The 21026-nt window shown below is 43.1% G+C and overlaps 1 protein-coding gene across 6 annotated transcripts in view; it reads left to right on the top strand.

Moving 5' to 3' along the window:
* The window catches only part of PLEKHG4B (pleckstrin homology and RhoGEF domain containing G4B), a 222456-nt gene that overhangs the window by 117663 nt on the left and 83767 nt on the right, over positions 1-21026 (top strand). For all 6 annotated transcript variants that reach the window (XR_007772354.1, XM_050938129.1, XM_050938126.1 and 3 more), the window contains one exon: positions 3901-4098. Coding sequence is in view for 5 of the 6 variants with exons in the window: in XM_050938129.1 (XP_050794086.1) it covers positions 3901-4098 (198 nt within the window). In the remaining variant the exon portion in view is untranslated. The remainder of the gene's footprint in view (positions 1-3900; positions 4099-21026) is intronic.

Below are 21026 nucleotides of genomic sequence, written 5' to 3'. Positions count from 1 at the left end.
TTAATGTCAAGATTTTTAATATCTGTGTACCAATTTTCTGAATTGGCTATATTGTCAAGAGTTCTCCTTAACAAAACTTTATTGCACAGGACAAAATCCTGTTATCAGAACAATATTGCCGAGTGGGGAAAAATGCATCAAGTCAAGCGGAATGGGGTTCGAATCTGTGTGTGTACAAAGGAGCTGGCTTATCAGGATCACAGTAGGGTCAAAGGTGCTCAGTTTGTACTAAGCAGAAATTTGTCAATGTTAGCTGAAGCTAGGCAAAGGGGCAACATTAGGGGAACAAACTGGTGGAATCATGGTGAAAAAAGCAGCCAGACGAGGGATAAAAATACCATTTGAACAAGTGCCCTTGTGCCTAGGATAGGGGAAGAGCCTCACACTGCCAGGCATGCTCAGCAGCCCATATGGAGTCTCACAGTCTGGACAGGCTCTGTGCTTGTGGTGCACAAGAATTGAGGCCCTCCTCAGCTGCAGCAGTCAGTGCCTGTGCCGCAGCTAGTCAGTTCATCCCTAAAGGCTGTGAGAGACTCCACAACCCAGGGCAGGACCTAGGGAGGAAATGCTTCTTCCCTATTACTCCCCATGGGGGTGGGGTCTCCTTGGTAATCTGATAACAGAAGAAACAGTGGGGTTGAGTGGCTTCATCTATAGATCTGGCTGCCAGCTCCCAAAGGGAGTAATTGTCCTCCCCTGACTGTATTTTTATTGTTGGTGCCCCCTTTTGAAATTGAATTTTTGTTTTAATCCAGGCTTGATTATTTCCACCAGAAATAGTAGGCAAGGTATTTCCTCAGGAAATTCTGTACCTAAAAAAGGACATTCCTGTATATGTACTGAGATTCTTAAAGAAAAGCATTCTTTCACTACATGCAGGCACTCCTCACAGAACTACTAGAGCAGGCCTGCACAACTCGTAAAGTGGCAAGGGCCACATTACTCCAAAGAAAACAGCTGAGAGCCAAAACCCCCGGCCCCACGGAAACACCACCCCCCCAGGACCTCCCGGCCTGGCGGAAACACCCCTCCCCAGCACCGCCCAGCCCTGCAGAAACAAACCCTCATTCCCCAGCGCTGCCCCACCAAAACAGCTGTGGGCCAAAAAGGAAGGTTAGGGGTGGGGAGGTGATACTTGATTTTAAATCAACCAGGGGCTCCCAGCTGAAGAGAGCCCTCAGGGTCAAATTAAAGGGCCTGGGGCTCCAGCGGCTGGGGCAGAGATTTAAAGAGCCCAGAGCTCCTGCTGCTGAGAGGAGCCCGAGCCCTTTAAATCCCAGCCCCAGCCCATCCGCTGGAGCCACAGCCGGGATTCAAAGGGCTCTGGGCTGCCTGCAGCCGCAGGGAGCCCTGAGCCCTTTAAATCTGAGCCACCGCCGGGATTCAAAGGGCTCTGGGCTGCCTGTGGCGGCGGGGAGTCCTGAGCCCTTTAAATCTCAGCCGTGGCCGGGAATCTCTGCGGGCAGCCCAGAGTCCTTTGAATCCCGGCCGTGGCTGGGATTAAAAGGGCTATGGGCTCCCCGCCGCTGCGGGGAGCCCAGAGCCTTTGAATCCCATTTGCGGCTGGCAGGGCCGGCCTTTGGAAGTGCGGGGCCCAATTCGAACATTTTCGGTAGGGCCCCAGCAGGGATGACTGAAAAAAAAAACATAAAAAAAAGCCTTTCATTTCTTAGCAACCGGTTCCTATAAAAAGTTCTGCCACAGTATGTATTTTTTGTACCAATAGGGTTACCATACATCCGTATTTTCCTCCCGGATGGTGATTTAAGAACCAAAAAGCCTGACATGTCCGGGAAAATACAGATGTATGTTAACCCTACCTAAAGTTCTTTTTTAAAAATATGGGTCTGAACTAGAAATGAGCTCCGCCACTCCCTGAGGGTGTGTTAGAATGCACATGTGTGGGTCCTAGCTGCTCCCTGCCCACCTCATTGAAGCAGGTGTGCAGGGTTACTTCCCTGGGAACTGAAAGGCACTAGTGGACATGGGGCTGGCTGGAGGTGGGGAGGGGAGGGGATTGGAGGTAGGGTCTGGCTGCAAGCTGGGCAAGGGGTATGAGGCAGGCTGGAGACAGGGGATGAGGTGGGCTGGCTGGCTTCAGGCAGAGCCACAGGAGGGGTGCGGCATGGGTTGGCAGGGCTAGAGACAAAGGAGTGTGGGACTGGCTGGCTTCAGGCAGGGGGATGCAGCAGGAGTTGGCTGGAGACAGGGCAGGGGGTGCAGGGCTGGTGCGGGCAGGACAGGTGGTATGGCAGGTGCTGGCTGGAGACAGGGCAGGGGGTGCAGGGCTGGCTGGAGACGGGCTGATGCAGGGCTGGAGGCAAGGCAGGTGGTGCGGGGCTGGCTGCAGACAGGAACTGGTGTAGGCAGGGCAGTGGGTGCAGGGCTGGTGCAGGTACAGGGGGTACAGCCCATCCTGTATGGTGAGTGCCCCCTCCTCCTCCCTCCACCACTGGGGTAGCAGCAGCAGCCCGGGGCTCAGGGGCTATTTAAAGGGCCCGGGGCTCCCCTGCTTCCACTGCCCCAGCCCTGTAAATAGCCACGGGAACCCTGGGGAAGCGGTGGGGCTCCGGTGGCTATTTAAAGGGCTGGGGCAGTAGAAGCAACGGGAGCCCCAGACTTTTTAAATAGCCCCCAGAGCCCCACAGCCCTATCCCAGGGCTCCAGCAGTGGTGCTCTGGTGGCAATTTAAAGGGCCTGCTGGGAGCCCCAGGCCTTTTATATTGCCCCCTGGGGAAGCTGGGCCACCCCGGTACAGCGCACTGGCTTTTGCCACAACACCCTACTGGGGCTTGGGCATGGGGCCCTCTTAGGGGCGGGCCCGATTCAGGGAAATTTGTTGAATTGGCCTAAAGCTGGCCCTGGCGGCTGGGATTTAAAGGGCTCTGGGCTCCCTGTGGCTGCGGGCAGCCCTGAGCCCTATGGATCCAGGCTGGGGCTGAGATTTAAAGGGCTCAGGGCTCCCCGCCACTGCCGGCAGCGCAGAGCCTTTTGAATCTCGGCCACGGCTGAGATTTACAAGGCTCTGGGCTCCCTGCAGCTGCGGGCAGTGCAGAGCCTTTTGAATCTCGGCCACGGCTGAGATTTAAAGGGCTCTGGGCTCCCCGTGGCTGTGGGCAGCTCAGAGCCTTTTGAATTCCAGCGGTGGCTGGGATTTACAGGGCTCTGGGCTCCCGGTGGTTGCGGGCAGCCCAGAGCCCTTTGATTCCCAGCCACGGGCCGCACAGTGAACCTCCGCGGGCCGCATGTTGTGCAGGCCTGTACTAGAGAGTTGCTATCACAGTGTTTATACTATGTTGTTATAAGGTGGTATTTCAACTTTGTTCATAAATGTTATGTCATGATATATATCTATCTCTGTGTGTGTGTGTTTGTATATATATTTATATATTATATATCAATATATAAAAAGATTTGGAGTATGTCATTTTATGGGTGCTGTCTTCTATTCTCTTTACCAAAAATACATGTAAAAAATGTGCTTCAGAGGCTAAATGCAAGTGAAGACCTTTTTGCAAAACATGATTTCAGAATAGAGACTAACTTGTTGGAAGCATTAAGAAATGCACTTTGACTGAAGCTTGGTGTGCCAGCATTTCATATTTTGGATAAATGACTGAACTTGTGTGAAGTTGTTTCAACTAAATCTGATTCTAAGAAATGTTGAGCTTCATTGAAGTTTAAACAGAGCTGAATGGGGTTTAAATTACAGAAGTTTGAACTATGATTTAAAAAATGGCTAAAACACTTTTTAGTTACTATACAAATTGGGCAAAATAGAAGAACAGCCCCCCACCAGCGTATACCCCATGAAATCAATAGATTGAAGTTTTAAAGTGTTTTATTTACTGTTAGATGTTTGATTCTCACAAATTGCTATCACGTTGCTTTTTATTTCAGGACTCGGAGTCCCTTGACACCTACACCCAGAACACTCTCTCTGCTTTATACCCGCCTTTCGAGGCCACAGCTGCCACTGTCCTGTGGCAGCTTTTCAGCATAGTTGAAAAGCTGTATCAAGGAGATGGCCTCAGGTGCCTAATTGATTTCCTTGTCCCTGCCAAGAGAGTCCTACAGTGCATTCAGCGAGAAACCTGTGTAAGTATACTGACTCTGGCAAAACAGAGGCCTCCTTTGTTCTTGACTTGGGAAAAGAGATAAGATGGAATTTAATCTCTGATCTAGAGAGCTCTTTTAGACTAGCAAATAAAATTTTGGATAACCAGGGAACAGTGCAAATTCTAAAAGTACCAAGGAGAGCAGTGAAAGAAAATTATTTACCAACCTTTTAAAAACTGTCTGGAAAAGGAGTTAACTTGCAAAACCTGAGCAGGAAACTAGTGGCAATCAACAGAAGCTGTTGATAGCAAAATTTGGGAAGGAAAACATGGTCTTCTTTTTAACTGATAATGATTTTAAATATCCCAGTGCAGGCACTGAAATGATAGAGGACCAAGATAAAATATTTGCAATAACAAAAAAACGCATAAGTCTGGAAGGTATTTTTAAAGGGAGCAGATATTGTAGCAAAAATATTATTGTGGTTATTTTCTTTTCCAAGCTGACTAAAATCCTTGCCAGTGATGTGTCTGGAGTATAGAGCTGGCTAGGGCTGTACTCTGGGGGTTCATGGTCGTAGAGGTTTAAGTCCTGAGGGGTGACATCTCCAGTATAGGGAGATTTTTTCCAGTGATTGATTGACAGACAATTAGAGGGAACCTTAGAGGACTGGTACTCCTCTGTCTCAGCACTCCTGGCTGGCATCTCTGATATGATATAGCTGTCAGGTAGTAAAGAAGTCAAGACCCAGAAGAACTACCATTGCATGCACATGGCAGGTACAGGCACCCTGTCAGCTCCTCCACACTCCAAATAAGACATCTCCCCTATTTAACTTTGTAACTACAAGGACTCTCTTCTGGTCACCTTCTCTCCTTGCAGCAGTTCCTCAGAGCTGACTGAAACCCTAGTGAACACTGTGTCCATGATCCAGGAGAGAAGAGCATCAATCCGTACAAAGGAGCCCTCTGCTCTGTCCACAAACTTACCACATCCACAGTTTGATTCCACATAATGCTGCATAGATGCAGCTGTCATCTGCCCCAATTCTGTATTCAGCCTCGGCATCCTCAGAGCTGGAATTATTTATCAATCTCATAGTGTCTCTTTTGGTGCCTAGCAACAAGGAACTTCTCTTTATTATGGTGGTCCCAACCTGAAACATAATGGGACTGTGTCTGGATTAGCTTTCCTTTGAGACATGCAATAGAAATATTCAAAGACAGAATTTTAGGAACCATTTCCTTAGAATGGGAATCAACTTCCCTTTCTCCTTTCCATTCTTCAGCACCAGTAATAGAAACATAGGTGAAATCTGATTTTTCATTTTCCCCAAATCATTGTAGGCTGTTGGAGATTTTCAGAAAATGCTAATTGTTGTCTTTTCTCTGGGTTGTCTTTTCCACCTGAGTAGTTTTATTTAGATTTCTAATGTGTTTACACGTGGTAAAATAGTATTAAATGCTTAATCCTCCCTCAAAGCTTGAGGATAGACTAGATGATCTTTTGAGGCCCCTTCCAACCCTGCATTTCTATAACTTCTGTGAAATTTGCTGTCCAACTGAGCTATTGCATGTCTGGTTTCGTTCCATGTTTCATTTTTCTCCCCCTAGCGTGGCACGTTTGGTAAGCTTCCTTTAGACTCTTTGGTGCATGATGTTCTTGAATCATTCTCCCTGACCTGTTTAAAATAATAATGCTGAATGGTTCTGGTTTTCGGCATTGTCGGCGTGCTGTGTATGCTTTCCATTTCTTTAGCTTTAAATTTTAAAATTGTTGTTTTTTACCATTATTAGCTTCTTCCAAAGGGAACTGTTGTCTTTCTGCAGACCTCCACTGCCTCAACTTTTCCTGTTTGCTGCTAAATGCCATGCTCAGCTCATGAGAACCAGTGATAACATTCAGATTAGCAGTGATGCCTGTTGATGGGCAAGGAGGAAAGAAAAAAGAGTTGGATATACTTTCCCAGTATTTTTGTACCTAAAGAAGGATTGGGTATGTAACAAGATAGCAGGCTTCTCCGTTGACCTACTACTATTAGCAGATGTTAGAAACCTGCATAGAACTCCTGAAGTTGGTAAGTGTGGCTCATTAACTCCTCCCAGGATACTAGAGAGGCTGGAGTGTCTCTCAGGGCAGAGGTGATAGGAAGCTAACACAGAAGAGATCCTGGAAAGGAAACTACTGGAACAACCATACTCAGGCAGGAAGTGGGGGCTTACACTGAGATTTAGGTCGTTTGTTATAATTAGGGCTCTGTGTCTGTCACAGAGGTCGCAGAAGTCATGGATTCCATGGATTTCCTCCCCCGCAATGGGTCCCCCAACTTCCCCACTGCAGCCTCCCCCCCAAAGATTCAATCATGAGTATTTTTAGTATCAATCATGGACAGGTCAGGGGCCGTGATTTTTTGTTTTTTTACGCATGACCTGTCCATGACTTTTACTAAAAATACTCATGATTAAATTTTAGCCTTCGTTATAAGCCAAGCCCCCAAAAGAGGGGTGAGTCTGGACACTAGATCAAAGTCAGTGTGTACTTTTGAGAATGGAGGTAGAGAATTAGATCACTGACAGTCTGTTCTTCCCATCCTTAATATGTCTTGCCTTAAGTCATGCTGTATTACAGCTGCCTCTATAGACTTTTGCTGTGCTCAACTGAGGAAGGAATTGAATCACCATCCTGCTTAATCATTCCTTTAGCTAGCTATTGGAAGTGCCCCAAAGTAGATATGGCTTACGTAATGGATAGTTTATGTACTTGGTTTTCTTTGTTATGTTTTTATTGTAACATATTTTGTTTTGATGTAGAGTTTTTTACGGGCACTGAGTTGTATGTGTATTTTTCCATTAGGTGAGAAAATTATTCATAGGTCATTCTTTTAAATATATTTTTAGCACCTAGCAATATGTCTTTTTTTATGTTTGCATTTTATCATGTAGCATTGCTACAGTTAATGGCTTTCATTTAACAAATTTCTTAAGAGTCTTACAACAGAAGTATTCTCATACAAAAAACTTAAGGTGAAGTGAAGATTGCAGACATGTATCAGAGTTCTGAACATATACTACCTCTATACGTGTCTGTCAGTCACTCACTCAGAGACTCAGGAAATTCAAAGTTAAGGTTGCACTTATAAGAAACCCAAATATTTGAAATTATGGAAATTCCCAATTAAGATAGCCAAACTACTTTAACTCTGCACTTGTAGAGATGCCAGGCTACCATTTTCCCTCCTTTGCAGATGAAGTATCAGAAGTAGATGACAAAAAACATAGGTTTTATAACTATTAGAGGGGGTAGCCATGTTAGTCTGTATCCACAAAAACAATGAGGAGTCTGGTGGGACCTTAAAGACTAACAGATTTATTTGGGCATAAAGTTTCACGGGTAAAAAACCCACTTCTTCAGATGCGTGGAGTAAAAATTACAGATACAGGCATAATCACATATTGGCACATGAAGAGAAGGAAGTTACCTTACAAGTGGAAAAACCTATGTTGAAGGCCAATTTAGTCAAGGTGAATGTGGTCTACTCCCAATTATTTAGAATCAGAAAATAGAGTATCAGGGTTTGAAGGGACCTCAGGTCATCTAGTCCAACCCCCTGCTCAAAGCAGAACCAATCACCAGACAGATCTTTACCCCAGTTCCCTAAATGGCCCCCTCAAGGATTGAACTCACAAGCTTGGGTTTAGCAGGCCAATGCTCAAACCACTGAGCTATCCCTCCCCCCAGGGGTGGAGGTGTCAATACAGAGAGAGGGAAAATTGCTTTTGTATTGAGCCAGGCACTCCCAGTCCCTGTTCAAGCCCAAATTGCTGGTGTTAAGTTTGCAAATGAATTGTAGCTCTGCAGTTTCTCTTTGAAGTCTGTTTTTGAAGCTTTTTTTTGTTGAAGAATGGCTACTTTTAAATCTTTTATTGAATGGCCAGGGTGATTGAAATGGTCTCCAATTTTTTTTTGTATGTTACTATTCCTGATGTCTCATTTGTGTCCATTTATCCTTTTATGTAGAGACTGTCCGGTTTGGCCAATGTACATGGCAGAGGGGCATTGCTGGCACATGATGGCATATATCACATTAGTAGATGTACAGGTGAATGAGGCTCTGATGGTGTGCTTGGGTCCTCTGATGGAATCGCTAGAGTAGATATGGGGACAGAGAAGGCAGTGGGGTTTGTTACAGGGTTTGGTTCCTGGGTTGGTGTTTCTGTGGTGTGTAGTTGCTAGTGAGTATTTACTTCAGGTTGGGGGGCTGTCTGTAACTGAGGTTTTATAACTGGCTGCATACCCACATGTCTCCAATATGAAGTGTTCTGCTTTGTCACTACACTGACGTTTTGCTTTTTTCCATGCAAGTGCTATAATTTTACAATCAGGAAGGTTTGTATATGGAGCCACACTAGCTCTGTGTCTAATGAAATTTAGATAATTGTCTAGCGCATGCAGTGGTTAAGGTCAGGGCTGGATTAAGGCAGAGGCTTTAGGGGCTGCAGCCTAGGGCTCCAGCTCAAGGCGGGTCCCACAAAAATAAAACACAGGGAGTGATCTCCGGGCTGCTAAAAGGGTGCTCAGGCAGGCTGTCTGCATACTGTGGCCCCACGCCACTCCCAGAAGTGGCTGGCTGCTGGCACGTCTCTGTGGCCTCTGGCGAGTTGGAGGAAGGCAGCTCCATCCCCAACACTGTCCCCACAGTTCCCAAGGGGCGTGCAGAGACGTGCTAGCAACCAGCTGCTCCCAGGAGCAGTGTGGGGCTATGGCAGGCAGGCAGCCTAAGCCATGCTGCACCGCTGGCCGGGAGCTGCCTGTGGTAAGCGCCTCCTGGCCGGAGCCTACACCTCACACCCTCTCCTTCACCCCAACCCCCTGTCCCAAATCAGAATCCCCTCCTGCACCCAAACTCCCTCCTGGACCCCGCACCTCCTCCTGCACCCCAATCCCCTGCCCCAACCCCTCCTGCACCAAACTCCCTCCCAGGAAAAAGACTTCTATCCAGGGGCCACACACAGAGCAGGGGGCTGTTGAAAGAAGGGTCCTGGGGCCATGCTTCCATAAGGGAAGCTAGACTGACAGTGGTCAAACTTGAGGAAATTGTCTGTATGTGCAGCCTCCCTCTCTTCTCCCCTGCTCCTTTCTTCCACTCACAAAGAAATCTGGTTCCATTTAAACTAGATAACAAAAAAGAAGAGTACAACTTTGGGACAGATCCTCAGCTGGTGTAAATCATTTGAGTCTTCTTAGAGGGCATGTTCCATCAGGAATTTCTGCCAAACATGGTAGATTTAAGGATTTATCTCCCTCACAGTTCTGCTTTACAGCAAAATTTGCATGTGTGCGCAAGTACCCATCAAAGTGGGTAATATGCATCTCCCACCTCCACAGCATAACCTAGAGATGGAAGGCACTTTCAGGAATGAGAGAAGAAAGTATATATTTGCTCTTATATTCATTGCTTTCTTGATTGCTTTTTATTTTGCTTTCTGTGTCTTTATGATGCACTTTTTTCTCACCCTTCTAAGTGAAATCCCATATCATGTGTGTTGCCCCTCACTGACTGAAATCTGAAACTCCCTTCCCCATCACACCACACAATGTCACATATTCCCTTCTGCCAGTTCGATCACCCAATGACTTTTTTTCAGTATCCTACTTTGTCCTGCTGATTTACCCTATGCTGACACTGAAACAGTAGTTACAGGAAAGGTACTTTTGTCATTATCTCATTATAGCTAGAAGCCCAACTTTATCTCTAATAATGCTCAATCTAGACTATCGATAGTCTCGGTGAGCCTGTTATATCTCTCATGATGTTTGGCTTTGCTTTCCATTGTTTTTATTGAGTAATGTCTGGCTTTATTTCTTTCACCTAATAATATAATTATTCTGTCTATAATTATTTAGGAGCTTATTAGTGGTTTCTACTTGTGTTTTCCCATTCCAGGATTCCATAAACAGACCATTTGTCAGCATAATTATATTGGTTTAAATGTCTGCTCTCTTTCTTTATTCCCAAGCCCAAAGCATTGACATTTTAATGTACTTGAATTTAAGTTTTCCTTCTTCTATAGGCTTGTCACGTTTTTGAGCCTTTCGGACAGCTCTTGTCTTTGCATAAAAATAATACCATGATTGTGATTACGTTACCAACAAATCCAAACCCTTTGCTCTCTATTGCTTTCCTGTTGTTTGCTGCACTTGGACCTTGGTCCTGATGCATAGGTCTTACTGGAGCACCAGGACTGAATTTCTAGGTCTGCAGAAGGAGCAATAAGGCATTTTTAGTGCACCTGAACAGGGAAACAGCATCAGGTACAAAATATAAACTGAGGGCCAGATCCTTAGTTGGTGTAAATTGCCATAGCTCCATTGAAGCCAGTGGAGCTATGTCTCATTATACTAGCTGGGGCTCTAGCCCCTAGTCTTTCCTTTAGCCCAAAATTGATGAGCCAGCTAGTATGCTCAGTAGCTCAGCACAGTCCTGCAGGGGGAGGCCAGTTGAGATGGAGATGTGGTAAGAGCCTCACCATCCTCTGTGTGCCTGCTAGTATATGGCAGCAGGAACAGGGAAGAGTTCATGATTCGCCTTTCAAGCTCTTTTCTCAAAGCTTTGATCTCCTGCAGGCAGGATGCTTCTGAGCACTTCTGCTATAGCTCCGCATATCTTGGTACCACCAGTTCAGAAAGGGGGTAATTAGACCCATGGAATTTTTTGTTGCTTTTGCTCCATTGTAGAGGAATGTGGAGACACATGGGAGCATGAAATACACCACTACCCCGATATAACGCAACCCCAATGTAACACGAATTCGGATATAACACGGTAAAGCAGCGCTCCGGGGTGGCGGGGATACATACTCTGGAAGATCAAAGCAAGTTTGATATAACATGATTTCACCTATAACACATTAAGATTTTTTGGCTCCCGAGGACAGCGTTATATCGGGGTAGAGGTGTAATACATTTGCGGAAAAGCGTGATTATCTGTACTGTTTGGAAAATTCACTGTTCACAACTGACGGTCCAAAAACATTGGGCTGCAAGATATTTCTTCCATCTATCCCTTACTGGATAGCACTAGATCCTTACTAGGAGACACAATCAACTCTCCTCTATCTCTCTGTAGCTTAGTCATGATCAGACAGAGTTAAAAAGACGCAGATCGCATATCTCGCTTTTTGCCTAGTCTGCTAGCCAGGCTCTCCACCTTCTGTGGACCATGCAGGGGGAAGGGACAGGAAATCATCAGAGCAAGGAAATGATGAGGTCACTTTTCCACTGCACCCATCTGCAGCTCCCCTCTTTGGGCCTCAGGGTAGAGAAGAGTGAAAATTCCTATGGTCTGCTTCTCTCCTTCTTTCCCTATATTTCACCCCAAATATTCCTACTTAAAGGCTTCAAACATTGCCAAGAACACTGTCTGATCAGACAATATTGATATCCAGGGATCTGAAACAAACCAAGTTACTAGGATGATTTCCCCCACTCCTGCCCCCCCAAATGCAAACATGAAACAAATCTTTGAGTCCTCACACATGCTATTACTCATTACAATTGACATTCCTATATTAACAGTCCCATATTAAGGTTGTTGGCTTCAGTATTTTTCTTATACCCTTTTTTGGGTAAACATTTGGACCAGTTTTGCAAGGTGATTTGTACTTGGCCGATGCTGAGTGGACTCAGTTTCCATGCTCAGCACTGCCCAGGCCTGAGCTTTAATTAGTGTTACCATTGAAAATATTGTTTAAAATCAAATGCACAGTTTATTGGGAACTCAGTAATCAAACCCCGGCTCACCAAATTTCAGAGACGTAAACAAGTGTAAGAAATATATTGTTTTGTTGGAGTCTGCAGACAGTTGGATGGTTTCATAGCTCAGATTTTGAGATTTTTCATTTTTAATTACTGTATACCCTCTATGTAACTGATAATGATATTCGCGAGAGACTGGAAACTAAACATGTATTGTTATCCTGGCGCATGGAACCCTGTCGTTTTCATCCTTGTGCTGTCCGTGCTGCCAGCCCTTCCTTGTGCAAGTAGTTCTGATTTCCATGAGAATAATGAGGTTATTTGTGTGACTATGGGTTTTGCAGGTTCAAGCCTTAAATCAAGATTGCCACATCAGTGAGGTATTTATACTTGGAGTGAATAAATGATAACATGAGCACTGTCAGAGACAGACCATGGAAGTGTTTGGATTCAGTATCTCTTGGTTACATGAAATTGATATCATGAAGAGGGACTTTGCCTGATAGACTATAGCCGAGGTGATTATTAAAACAATTAAGGATAATCAGTCATGTTAATTTACAATCTCTTTTGAATGAGAAAACATTAATTCAGAATTCAGGGTCTCTGCTCTTTGCTAGAAATACACAAGTCACAACAGCCTTAGTAAAGTTTTCAGGGCCCAATCTTGATTTCATTGAAGTTAGTATTTCAATTGACTTCAGTGGGAGGAGGATCAGGTTGTGGGGATGAGGGTGGTGTGAAAGGGAGGGAAATTTTGCTCACATTTATACTTTGTGAACTGGAAGTTTCTCAGGAATGCAACTATTCAGGAAATGACTAGAAGATTTACAATCCTCAGGCTGTAATTTACAAGGCACTGAAGGATTTATAATCCAACATTTGTCCAAAATATAGAATCTCAGCAGCACTCTGAATAAGGGGATTAATGACTACTTAGTTGTAGTCACATAATGGACAGTTCTCTTGCCATAGAATATGCTATGTTCTGCATGCAGTTATTCATTGCCTCAATGACAGAGGTTTCAACCCACAAAATGCCTTTCTTCTCACCCTTGTCTCCTTTTTTGGCTGATAACTTCCAATTACCTGGCTGGGAAGCTGAACCTACCATTGCTTCCACTGGCAGGTTTAAAACAAGATAATCTCCATAGCCTAAATAGATGCAAGAAAAATGAACTTTTGTTGATTTCATGATATTCAGAAAACAAATTAGAGACAGGAGACTCTCTAGAGTCATTTAAAACTAGTCTGGACAAAGCATTGTAGAAGATACTGTTGATAACAGATCTGGATTAGTCCCTCTCTGGACAGTGAGTTAAATAACCCAATAGGTTTTTTCCATCTCAAAGTTTGGTAGTCTAGAGCTTTTCCTCTGGCGTCACAAAGAGAGGGAATGCCACAAAGGGCTTTGGAAGGGTGAAGGCCCAGCTCCAGCGAATCCACCATCCTGTGAAAGTGCTCCTGCTGGATATAGGAAGATATGGAGAGGAAGACCAGCCACTCCCCACAACATCACGTCGAGCTAACCCAAACCAAAACCTGATTGTTACAATAGTGACTCCCTCTGGATCCTCTCTGCAGCTGCTGTGGCATAACTGTGGAGAAACAGGAGGGCTGGGAAGAGTGCCTTTTGTGTATAGGCCTGTGCCTCTAGGGCTAGAGTTTCTCTTTCCATAAATACTAGGCTGTGCTCCCTACCTGCTCTGCACTCCTCAGAACCCTCTTACCTGAGGCATTTAATCACTAGGAAATTCCACAAAGACAATCTGGTGGAGTTGCCTGTCTCCTCCGCCCTGCTTCTGCCTGTGCCACGGTGAGACAGAGTGATCTATGAACCTATCAATTAGCCCTTCTTTATCATCATGGGTTCTCCAATTCAGTGGCTCTGTGGAATTTTTAAACACATTGTATATGGGCGGGAGGAGAGAGCGGGAAAGAGAATACAGAAGAACATGACTTTTCAAATGATGGTTTACAGCACTACTGATTTCTTCGTACATAAGACAAATGTGCCCATACGTACAACTCAAGTAACTGATGTCTGTGAGGCAGGAGATGTCAGATTTTTGCCGAATTAACCAGAACACAGTATAAAGGAATTGGGGTGAAAAGTAACATGTTTTAGTCAAAAGACATTTGTTTTACTGTTTGTTTAAAATTTAAATAGATGCAGCTGTGTAGTAATCAGAGTTTAAATTACTTATTAGTAGCTACAAATTGCAAAACCTAAATAAATTCAAACTGAATCATTGTTATCAGCAAGACAAAATATATGCAAGTATTTCCAAAGTGTAACACTCAGGTAACTGTCAAAGGGAGGTATAGTCTATGCAGAAAGGCACCAAACAGGATCAAACACTTAAACAGCAGATCGCAAAAGCAAATTATAAATGGCTTATGGGAGAAAAGTGATCAAGCAAAATAAGAGTTATTTCCCAGAGGCCACACTGAAAACAAGACATTTCCACTAGAACTGTGCACTTTTAACTCCGAAGACTTGTGCCAACCTAGTTTCTGGTTTTGCTTCATGTGGATCCTTGTCTGTTCTGCTTCACTTTCAAGTTTTAGGTTCAAACCCAAAGCAAAAACGAGCTGACGGCCTGACAAGTTTTTCCTGGTGTCCAGATGAAACCAGGCAAAACCACTGGGTTTCTAACGGCTTCCACCCAAAATCATAGATCTGTTGAGGTTCACTCCAAACTCTGCCCAAGTTTGATCAAAAGGTTCATCAACCTCAGTGACCCCTTCAGCATACCTGACACACATTCTGAGTTTGTAACAAAAGCTGCATTTATGAAAGTTGTACTGCAGTAATTATGTGGCCCAGTGGATAGAGCATTGGATTGGAACTTAAGGGCTTGGGTTTGATTCCCAGCTCAAATTACATGAACTTCCTGTGCCTTTGTTTCCACATCTGTAAGATGGGGATAATGATACTGACCTCTTTTGTAAAGCATTTTGAGATCTACTGAATAAAAACGTAATGTGAGAACTAGACAGTACTAAACTTTAATTGATACCAGTACACTCATTAAGGAACTGCCATATAACGGTAATGCCACTACAAGTAGCCCTTGTGTGTATGATTTCAGACATTACTTATATTGTAGGTTGAGGTATTTTATGTCTGATTTAATGTTATCAAAGACTCTTCAGCTATGAACACTTCCATTGTATAATAAAAATCTCTTTCCTGGAGCAATAGACCACCTTTATGATTGTCCAGTACCTAGGTAGATGAGCTTACTGATAAAGTCATTAGATTTGTGGTTATTGAGGCAGATAGCAGGCAGACCCAGGGGATCTTTCTCTCTTTCAGGTCTGGACATGTGCTTTGCATCCAGAAACTATTAATTATTTTTTCTCTGAGTAAAATATTTCATTACTCTGACAAAAATGCCACCACCTGTATTTTATTTAATTATTTGCTTCATTGATTTATAGAGTGCTTATTAATGTAGCAACTAAATCATCTTGTTACTCAGAAGGATGCCTGGTCTTCATAACTGTGCACAGGTTTTTAGATGCATCTGAATTTAATATTTAAAAACTAATTAAAGTGATCATTAGGATTATTATTATAATTAATTATTTTTATTGTACCAGAAAAGCAAGCTATTCTTCATTTATCAACCAAATTCAGGCTTTAGGGACAAATTCTATGGTGACAAAAAATACCACCACCTAAATCAGAATAACAAATAAAGCAAAAATAAAATGGGGGTGGAAATGAGAGGAGAAAAAACAGACAACAAAGGACAGCTCAGCGAGTGAGAGAGAAATGGACAGAAAAGTGGAGAGTGGAGGGAAGTGTATTGGGACATGGCCTAATGGTCGGGTGAGTCTCCTTTGCCCAATCCTTCACAAATGTTCAGAGTTTTGTAGGACTCTTCTCCTGTTTCTGAAGCCTTATTTGTGGGTTTGCCAATATGGCAAGACCATTGCATAGGTTGGGTAAGAAAGGGAAACCATTTCAGTGATTAGCAGAGTGTGATGTAGCATTTTCAGATTTGAAAAAGGCTCTGATGACTGCACCTGTCTTGGCCTATCTGTGTTTCAAAATCCCTTTTCATATTGGTCACAGCTGCTTTTATGGTTTGGGGTCAGTACTGACATAGGAACCCAAAGAACTTAAGGTGGTGGCTTATTACAGCAAAAGTCTTTTCCAGAGAGAAGTTATTGCACCACTCAAAAGGAACTACTGGCACTGGCTACATCCATAGAACACTTTCACCAATATTTGTATGGGAGGAAGTTTGTGGTCAGGACAGACCATGCTTTCCTGCAATAATTCTTTAGATTCAGGAATCCTGAGGGCAACTTGGCAGGTGGTTGGAAAAACTGCAGTGCTGTGATTTCAGTCTCACACAGGCCTGGACATGAGCATGGTAATGCTGATGCCTTGTCCAGATGGCTTTGTTGGGCAGTTAACTACAGATGCTGCCCTAAGCAGGATAGCAGGGAATTGTTTGCTCAAGGGAATGAGTGTGCTGAGGAGGAGATGGCTGTCTCCTCTCTTCCCATAATTTGCCAAAATGTTCCTGGTTCATCCCCTAAAACAATGCATGTGGGGTGGTAGAAGCAGAGTTCAGAGCAACTAAAGCTTCCCACAGAGAGGATCCTAGTATAAAAATAGTGGTGTGACTGGAAAATCATTTGGCACCTAGAAAGGTGCCTCAGAATACCACAGTGAAAACTTTCTGGTCACAGGGGGACAGCTTGTACTTTTAAGATGAAGTATGGTATAAGAGATGGAAAAAACCTGTGCCAAAGTATTAAAGACTTAGAATTAATCTGCAGTGCATTTTTTAGATTATAGGAATGGTTCACAACTTTTTTTTTTTTGTTGGCATCTCCAAAACTGAGTGTCTGGGGAGTTGGCCAGTTCTGCATAGCCTCCGTTTTCTTTGTCAGTGAAAATTTCCCCTTTGCTGTTTGTATGTCCAAGATAAATTACCTCTTTTTTGAAACAATTCATGTTTCCTTGGGTTCAGTTTCAGTTTGGCAGCATTAAGCTTATCACAGATCACTTGTAAACGTATCAATTCTTGTTCAAAAGTTTTAGCATGCACCCAGATACCATATAGATATAACAAACAGACTAAGAGCAGCACGCTGTGCAATACACTTTCCAATGTGACTGGTGCATTGGACAAGCCAAAAGCCATCACTTTAAATGATCACAGGCCTTACCGTGCTATGAAAGCAATCTTTTCCCTGTCCTTTGGATCCACTTCCACTTGCCAATACCCATTTTTAAGATCCAGTGTGGGAAAACCAGATTGAACCTGCTACAATATTCCAGGTATCATATGGTCATGGTCATTTATTTTTCTGTTGACCACACGTAATCTGATGCTTTTTTGTGTATGAAGGTCCTATGGTTTCTTCTACCGTATTAAATTAGCAAAGAAGTCCAAGAGATATCTGCATTGTAATTCAAACATTTGCATCATTTTAATATTTGTCTTGCATGTAATGTATCATTTAAAAATGTTTTTTACATAATGATTTGCTGTTAGAGTGAATGGGTGAAATTCTGGTTCCCTGAAGTAAGGCCTTGTCTCCATGGTTCATTAATCTGCCTTAGAAGGGTGTAACTTCTCATGCACACTTGCATGTTATGCACTAACTGGCCCGTGAGGACTCTCCTGGAGTGCACTAAAAGTTTTCCTTGTTCACGTTGATGTGGAACTATATTAACTTTCACTAGGGAACTTTTAGTGCACACCAGGAGGATCCACACAGGCCAGTTAGTGCACAACATGCTACTGTTTACTAGAATTTGCACCTCTTTAGTGTGGACTGATACACCTTGTACAAATGACCGTGAATGATTTCAAGTGGCCAGGATTTCACTCAGTCTCTTTCCAGTTGGTCATCTTGTGCCAGATGTATTTTTGTGATGATTATGGTTGCAATATAATTTTCTTTTTCTTGGAGAAATAGGAATTCCTTCTGTACTGCGTGACACTCTATTTCTACATTCTCCCTATGAAGTAATATTACGTTTCCTCAGTAACGCTACAATATCTTTTTGGGGGAGTTTGAGTATGAGTTATGCCTAGAGAAACAGCCATTGCCATGTTTAGTGGTAGGAAATCTATCAAGGTCATTCTTTAGATTGATTTTTAGGGAACAGAGTTTCTTTGTTATGAAAACAGATTATTTTTAGAGAGCTTGTGAAGCTGACTGCACTAACAACTGAAAGCTGCTTTCCAACATTCCCAGCCTCAGCTTTTTCTTTCCTCTTATGCCCACTGGACCAGCACATCTCATTGTCAGTCTGGAAGTGGTTGAAAATCCTTTTTCTTAACAGTTTTTAAATCCAGTTCTGGATGGCTGGCTTCCTTCTGAACTTCTCCTCACCTTTCATGGTCTCTGAAGAATTCAACAATTTGTTAAAAATGTCATTAGCTGAGGAGCTGGGAAAAGACGGTTTTTTTGTAAGTGAATGTTGCCTGGTTAAAGACCGTATAGTATTAGGGATAAAACTGCAAAATTTCAGCTTCTTTGTTTTTTCCAAAAATAATGAAGTAATTGTCAAAATGAGTAGATTTATAGAATAGGAATGTTACAGTAAAGCCTTGACAAAACTTTTGTTTCATTGTAGTGACATGTAAATAACACTAGTCTCTGACTGTGTTTCTTTTCATCTTTCTAGTTACACAAGTATATTTTTTTACTTTAAAATGAAATCTCTTCATCATGAACTATGTAACATTACTGATCATTAGCCTTCATTCCAAACAGTTAAAGCAGTTTGTAATTTTCATCTGTTACTGTGAATTTTAAACACTGAGTTTACTATTACAGAATACTAAAAGAAATAAGCTGTAATTGTGTTTGCCATGAAGAGTGACTAATTAGGTTAGAATAAAAGCTGGGAAATAAATAGAGGCAGAAAAAAATAGTGAGTGCTGCTTCTTATTTTCATTTGGGTGAATTATCTTCTCCCCCTCACTCCTCTCGACTGAATGTGTATTCTGACAATTGTGTGAAAGAACTGCTGATGAGGGGAAGGGAGAAATTGTTCCTTTCTTGCGGGAATGGGGGGGCAAAAACACACAACACCATGAAAGCACAATAGGAGGCGGCCATGGGGGAGGGAAACTGTGAGGTTCCTTTTGCGGAGTTTTCCTTACATGGTTACCATTGAGGAGGGCAGGGGTTACCCCCCACCCTGCAGAACCAGACACTGCATTTACTACTTAGCAGATTTAAGGTAGGATGGTGGGGCTATCTGCCCCTAACCTGCAATCTGCCTAGGATCTGTGGCATGAGGTGATGGTACCAAGGAATCAGCTGTCACTACCCTGCTAGTGAGAATGGGGAGCTCCCCTCCGTATATAGATCCTGTCAAAGAATTCACCCTCCCCATTATGTCACTAAAATATTTCTCTTATGAGCTAAACAGTGTCATATATATGTTAACATTAGTGACCACTAATAAGGAGTTTAACAGAAACTGAATAGAAAGAAGCAAGATTGTGTAGGGTCAGATTATTTTAAAATAACTTTTCTTGAAACATGCAGAGCTTTCCCTATGTCAGATAGCACCGTTTGTATAAATTACTGTATTTACAGCTGCTACAGTCCTTAAATCTTTCTGCCTATATGTTATGACCCTGTCAGTTTTATGCTGTATTAGTTAGTCTCAGATGCAGGAGGATTCTGCAGCAGGTGCATTTTTGCCTGAGCTAACATTCAGTCTTGATTTTTCGTTCCTGTATTATTGGCTTTTTTTTTTTAGTAAGGGGAAGGGAATATGCATCTCCTTCACTCTTGTAACCTTATTGCTAGGGTTTTTTTTGTTGTTGTTGGGTTTTTTTTATGTATTGCTGTTACTGTGGCATTAGTTGAATAAGTCTTAAATCCAAAAGAATGTTTGAGGCAGTTGGGCATATATGAAAATAAATGGTGATTCCAAATGGCAAGAGTCATTTGTCATTAGTGATATATAGGCAAAAAGAGAGATTGTGCAGAGTGAACGGAAATTGGAGACCAACATATTCCATTCCTGGCAAGCAAACAGGGTGTTTCAAGCAAGCTCTCCCAATATTTGGAACTTAACTACAAACAATGAATCTTTGTGTAAAGTGAACTTCAAGTTCCTCTGCCATCTCTGCCCCCACCCCACCCTTTCCTCAAGATAAAGGTGTCATAGACATAGTTCCTGGAGACCCTCTTTCTTTTGGTTACTCTGATACCTCTCCATATTTACCAATTATCTGTGAAATCACAGGTTTATTCTTTTTATGCTCCTCACACATCCCCAGAAAGGAAAGGCCACTTTTTCATGCATTCCTCTGCTCAGCATAATAGCATGCAGACATTGCGCAGTGTTCTGCATAGCCGATAGAATGAACTGATCAGTGCTTTACTCCTTTTGCCCAGGCAAACTCAGTGTTTAGTTCCAAGACAACATTTTGTTCTATGAGGCTCAGTAGGGAGAATTTCTTGAGAAAGGGATGCAGGCATAGGGAAACTGGAGGGTGTACCCAGCCAGGTGGGAGAGAGCTCCAGCCAGGTGGGATGCTCAGCATTCCATGGGACATGGTAAGAGAATCATTGGGTGGGACCTACACATACAAGTTCAAAGAAGAAGGAGATAAGACCATATTCCCCAAGGAGGTGGGAAAGAGAGAGTGTGCTCCCCTTTTCAAGCCCAAAGTCCCTTCCTGCTTCCTAACTCTTTGGTTTTCCTTCTTAATGTTTTTTTTCCCCCCAATGCCTGATTAGATTATTCTAAAACTTCCTGCAAGTTGCTCAAAAACAGAACTAGTTTGATTTCAAGTGCAAAAAATATAGTTGATGTTAGTACAAAGCTTGAAAAATCCAAACCCTTCCCCTAGCAAAGAGTAGAAAATTTTCCCTATAGGTCTTAAGACACTTTCAATTACTGCAAAACTTAAGCTTTCATTGTTATATTTAAAAAAATATTAATTCTTGAGCTCTTATGGCTGTAAAACAAAACCTTTCAAAAGTGACCCAGTGCTGTGCTGTCTTTCTGAGTCTGCCGAGACAACTCCAGTACCTCTGCTGCTACTCCTAGCTTTGCCCAGGTGACCGTCTTGTGGGCAGCAGTGATGCTGAAAAGAATCACATCAGTTTTAGTGTTACCAACTTCCACAGTTTTATCATGAGTCTTGTGATATTTGATATTTTACTTAAAGCCCCAACTCCTACAGTCATGTGAATATGAGAAT

This window comes from Gopherus flavomarginatus, chromosome 2 (assembly GCF_025201925.1).
Source record: "Gopherus flavomarginatus isolate rGopFla2 chromosome 2, rGopFla2.mat.asm, whole genome shotgun sequence".
NCBI classification, from domain to species: Eukaryota; Metazoa; Chordata; order Testudines; family Testudinidae; genus Gopherus; species Gopherus flavomarginatus.
Note: the sequence above shows the minus strand (reverse complement) of the source record. Positions and strands in the feature narration are given on the sequence as shown.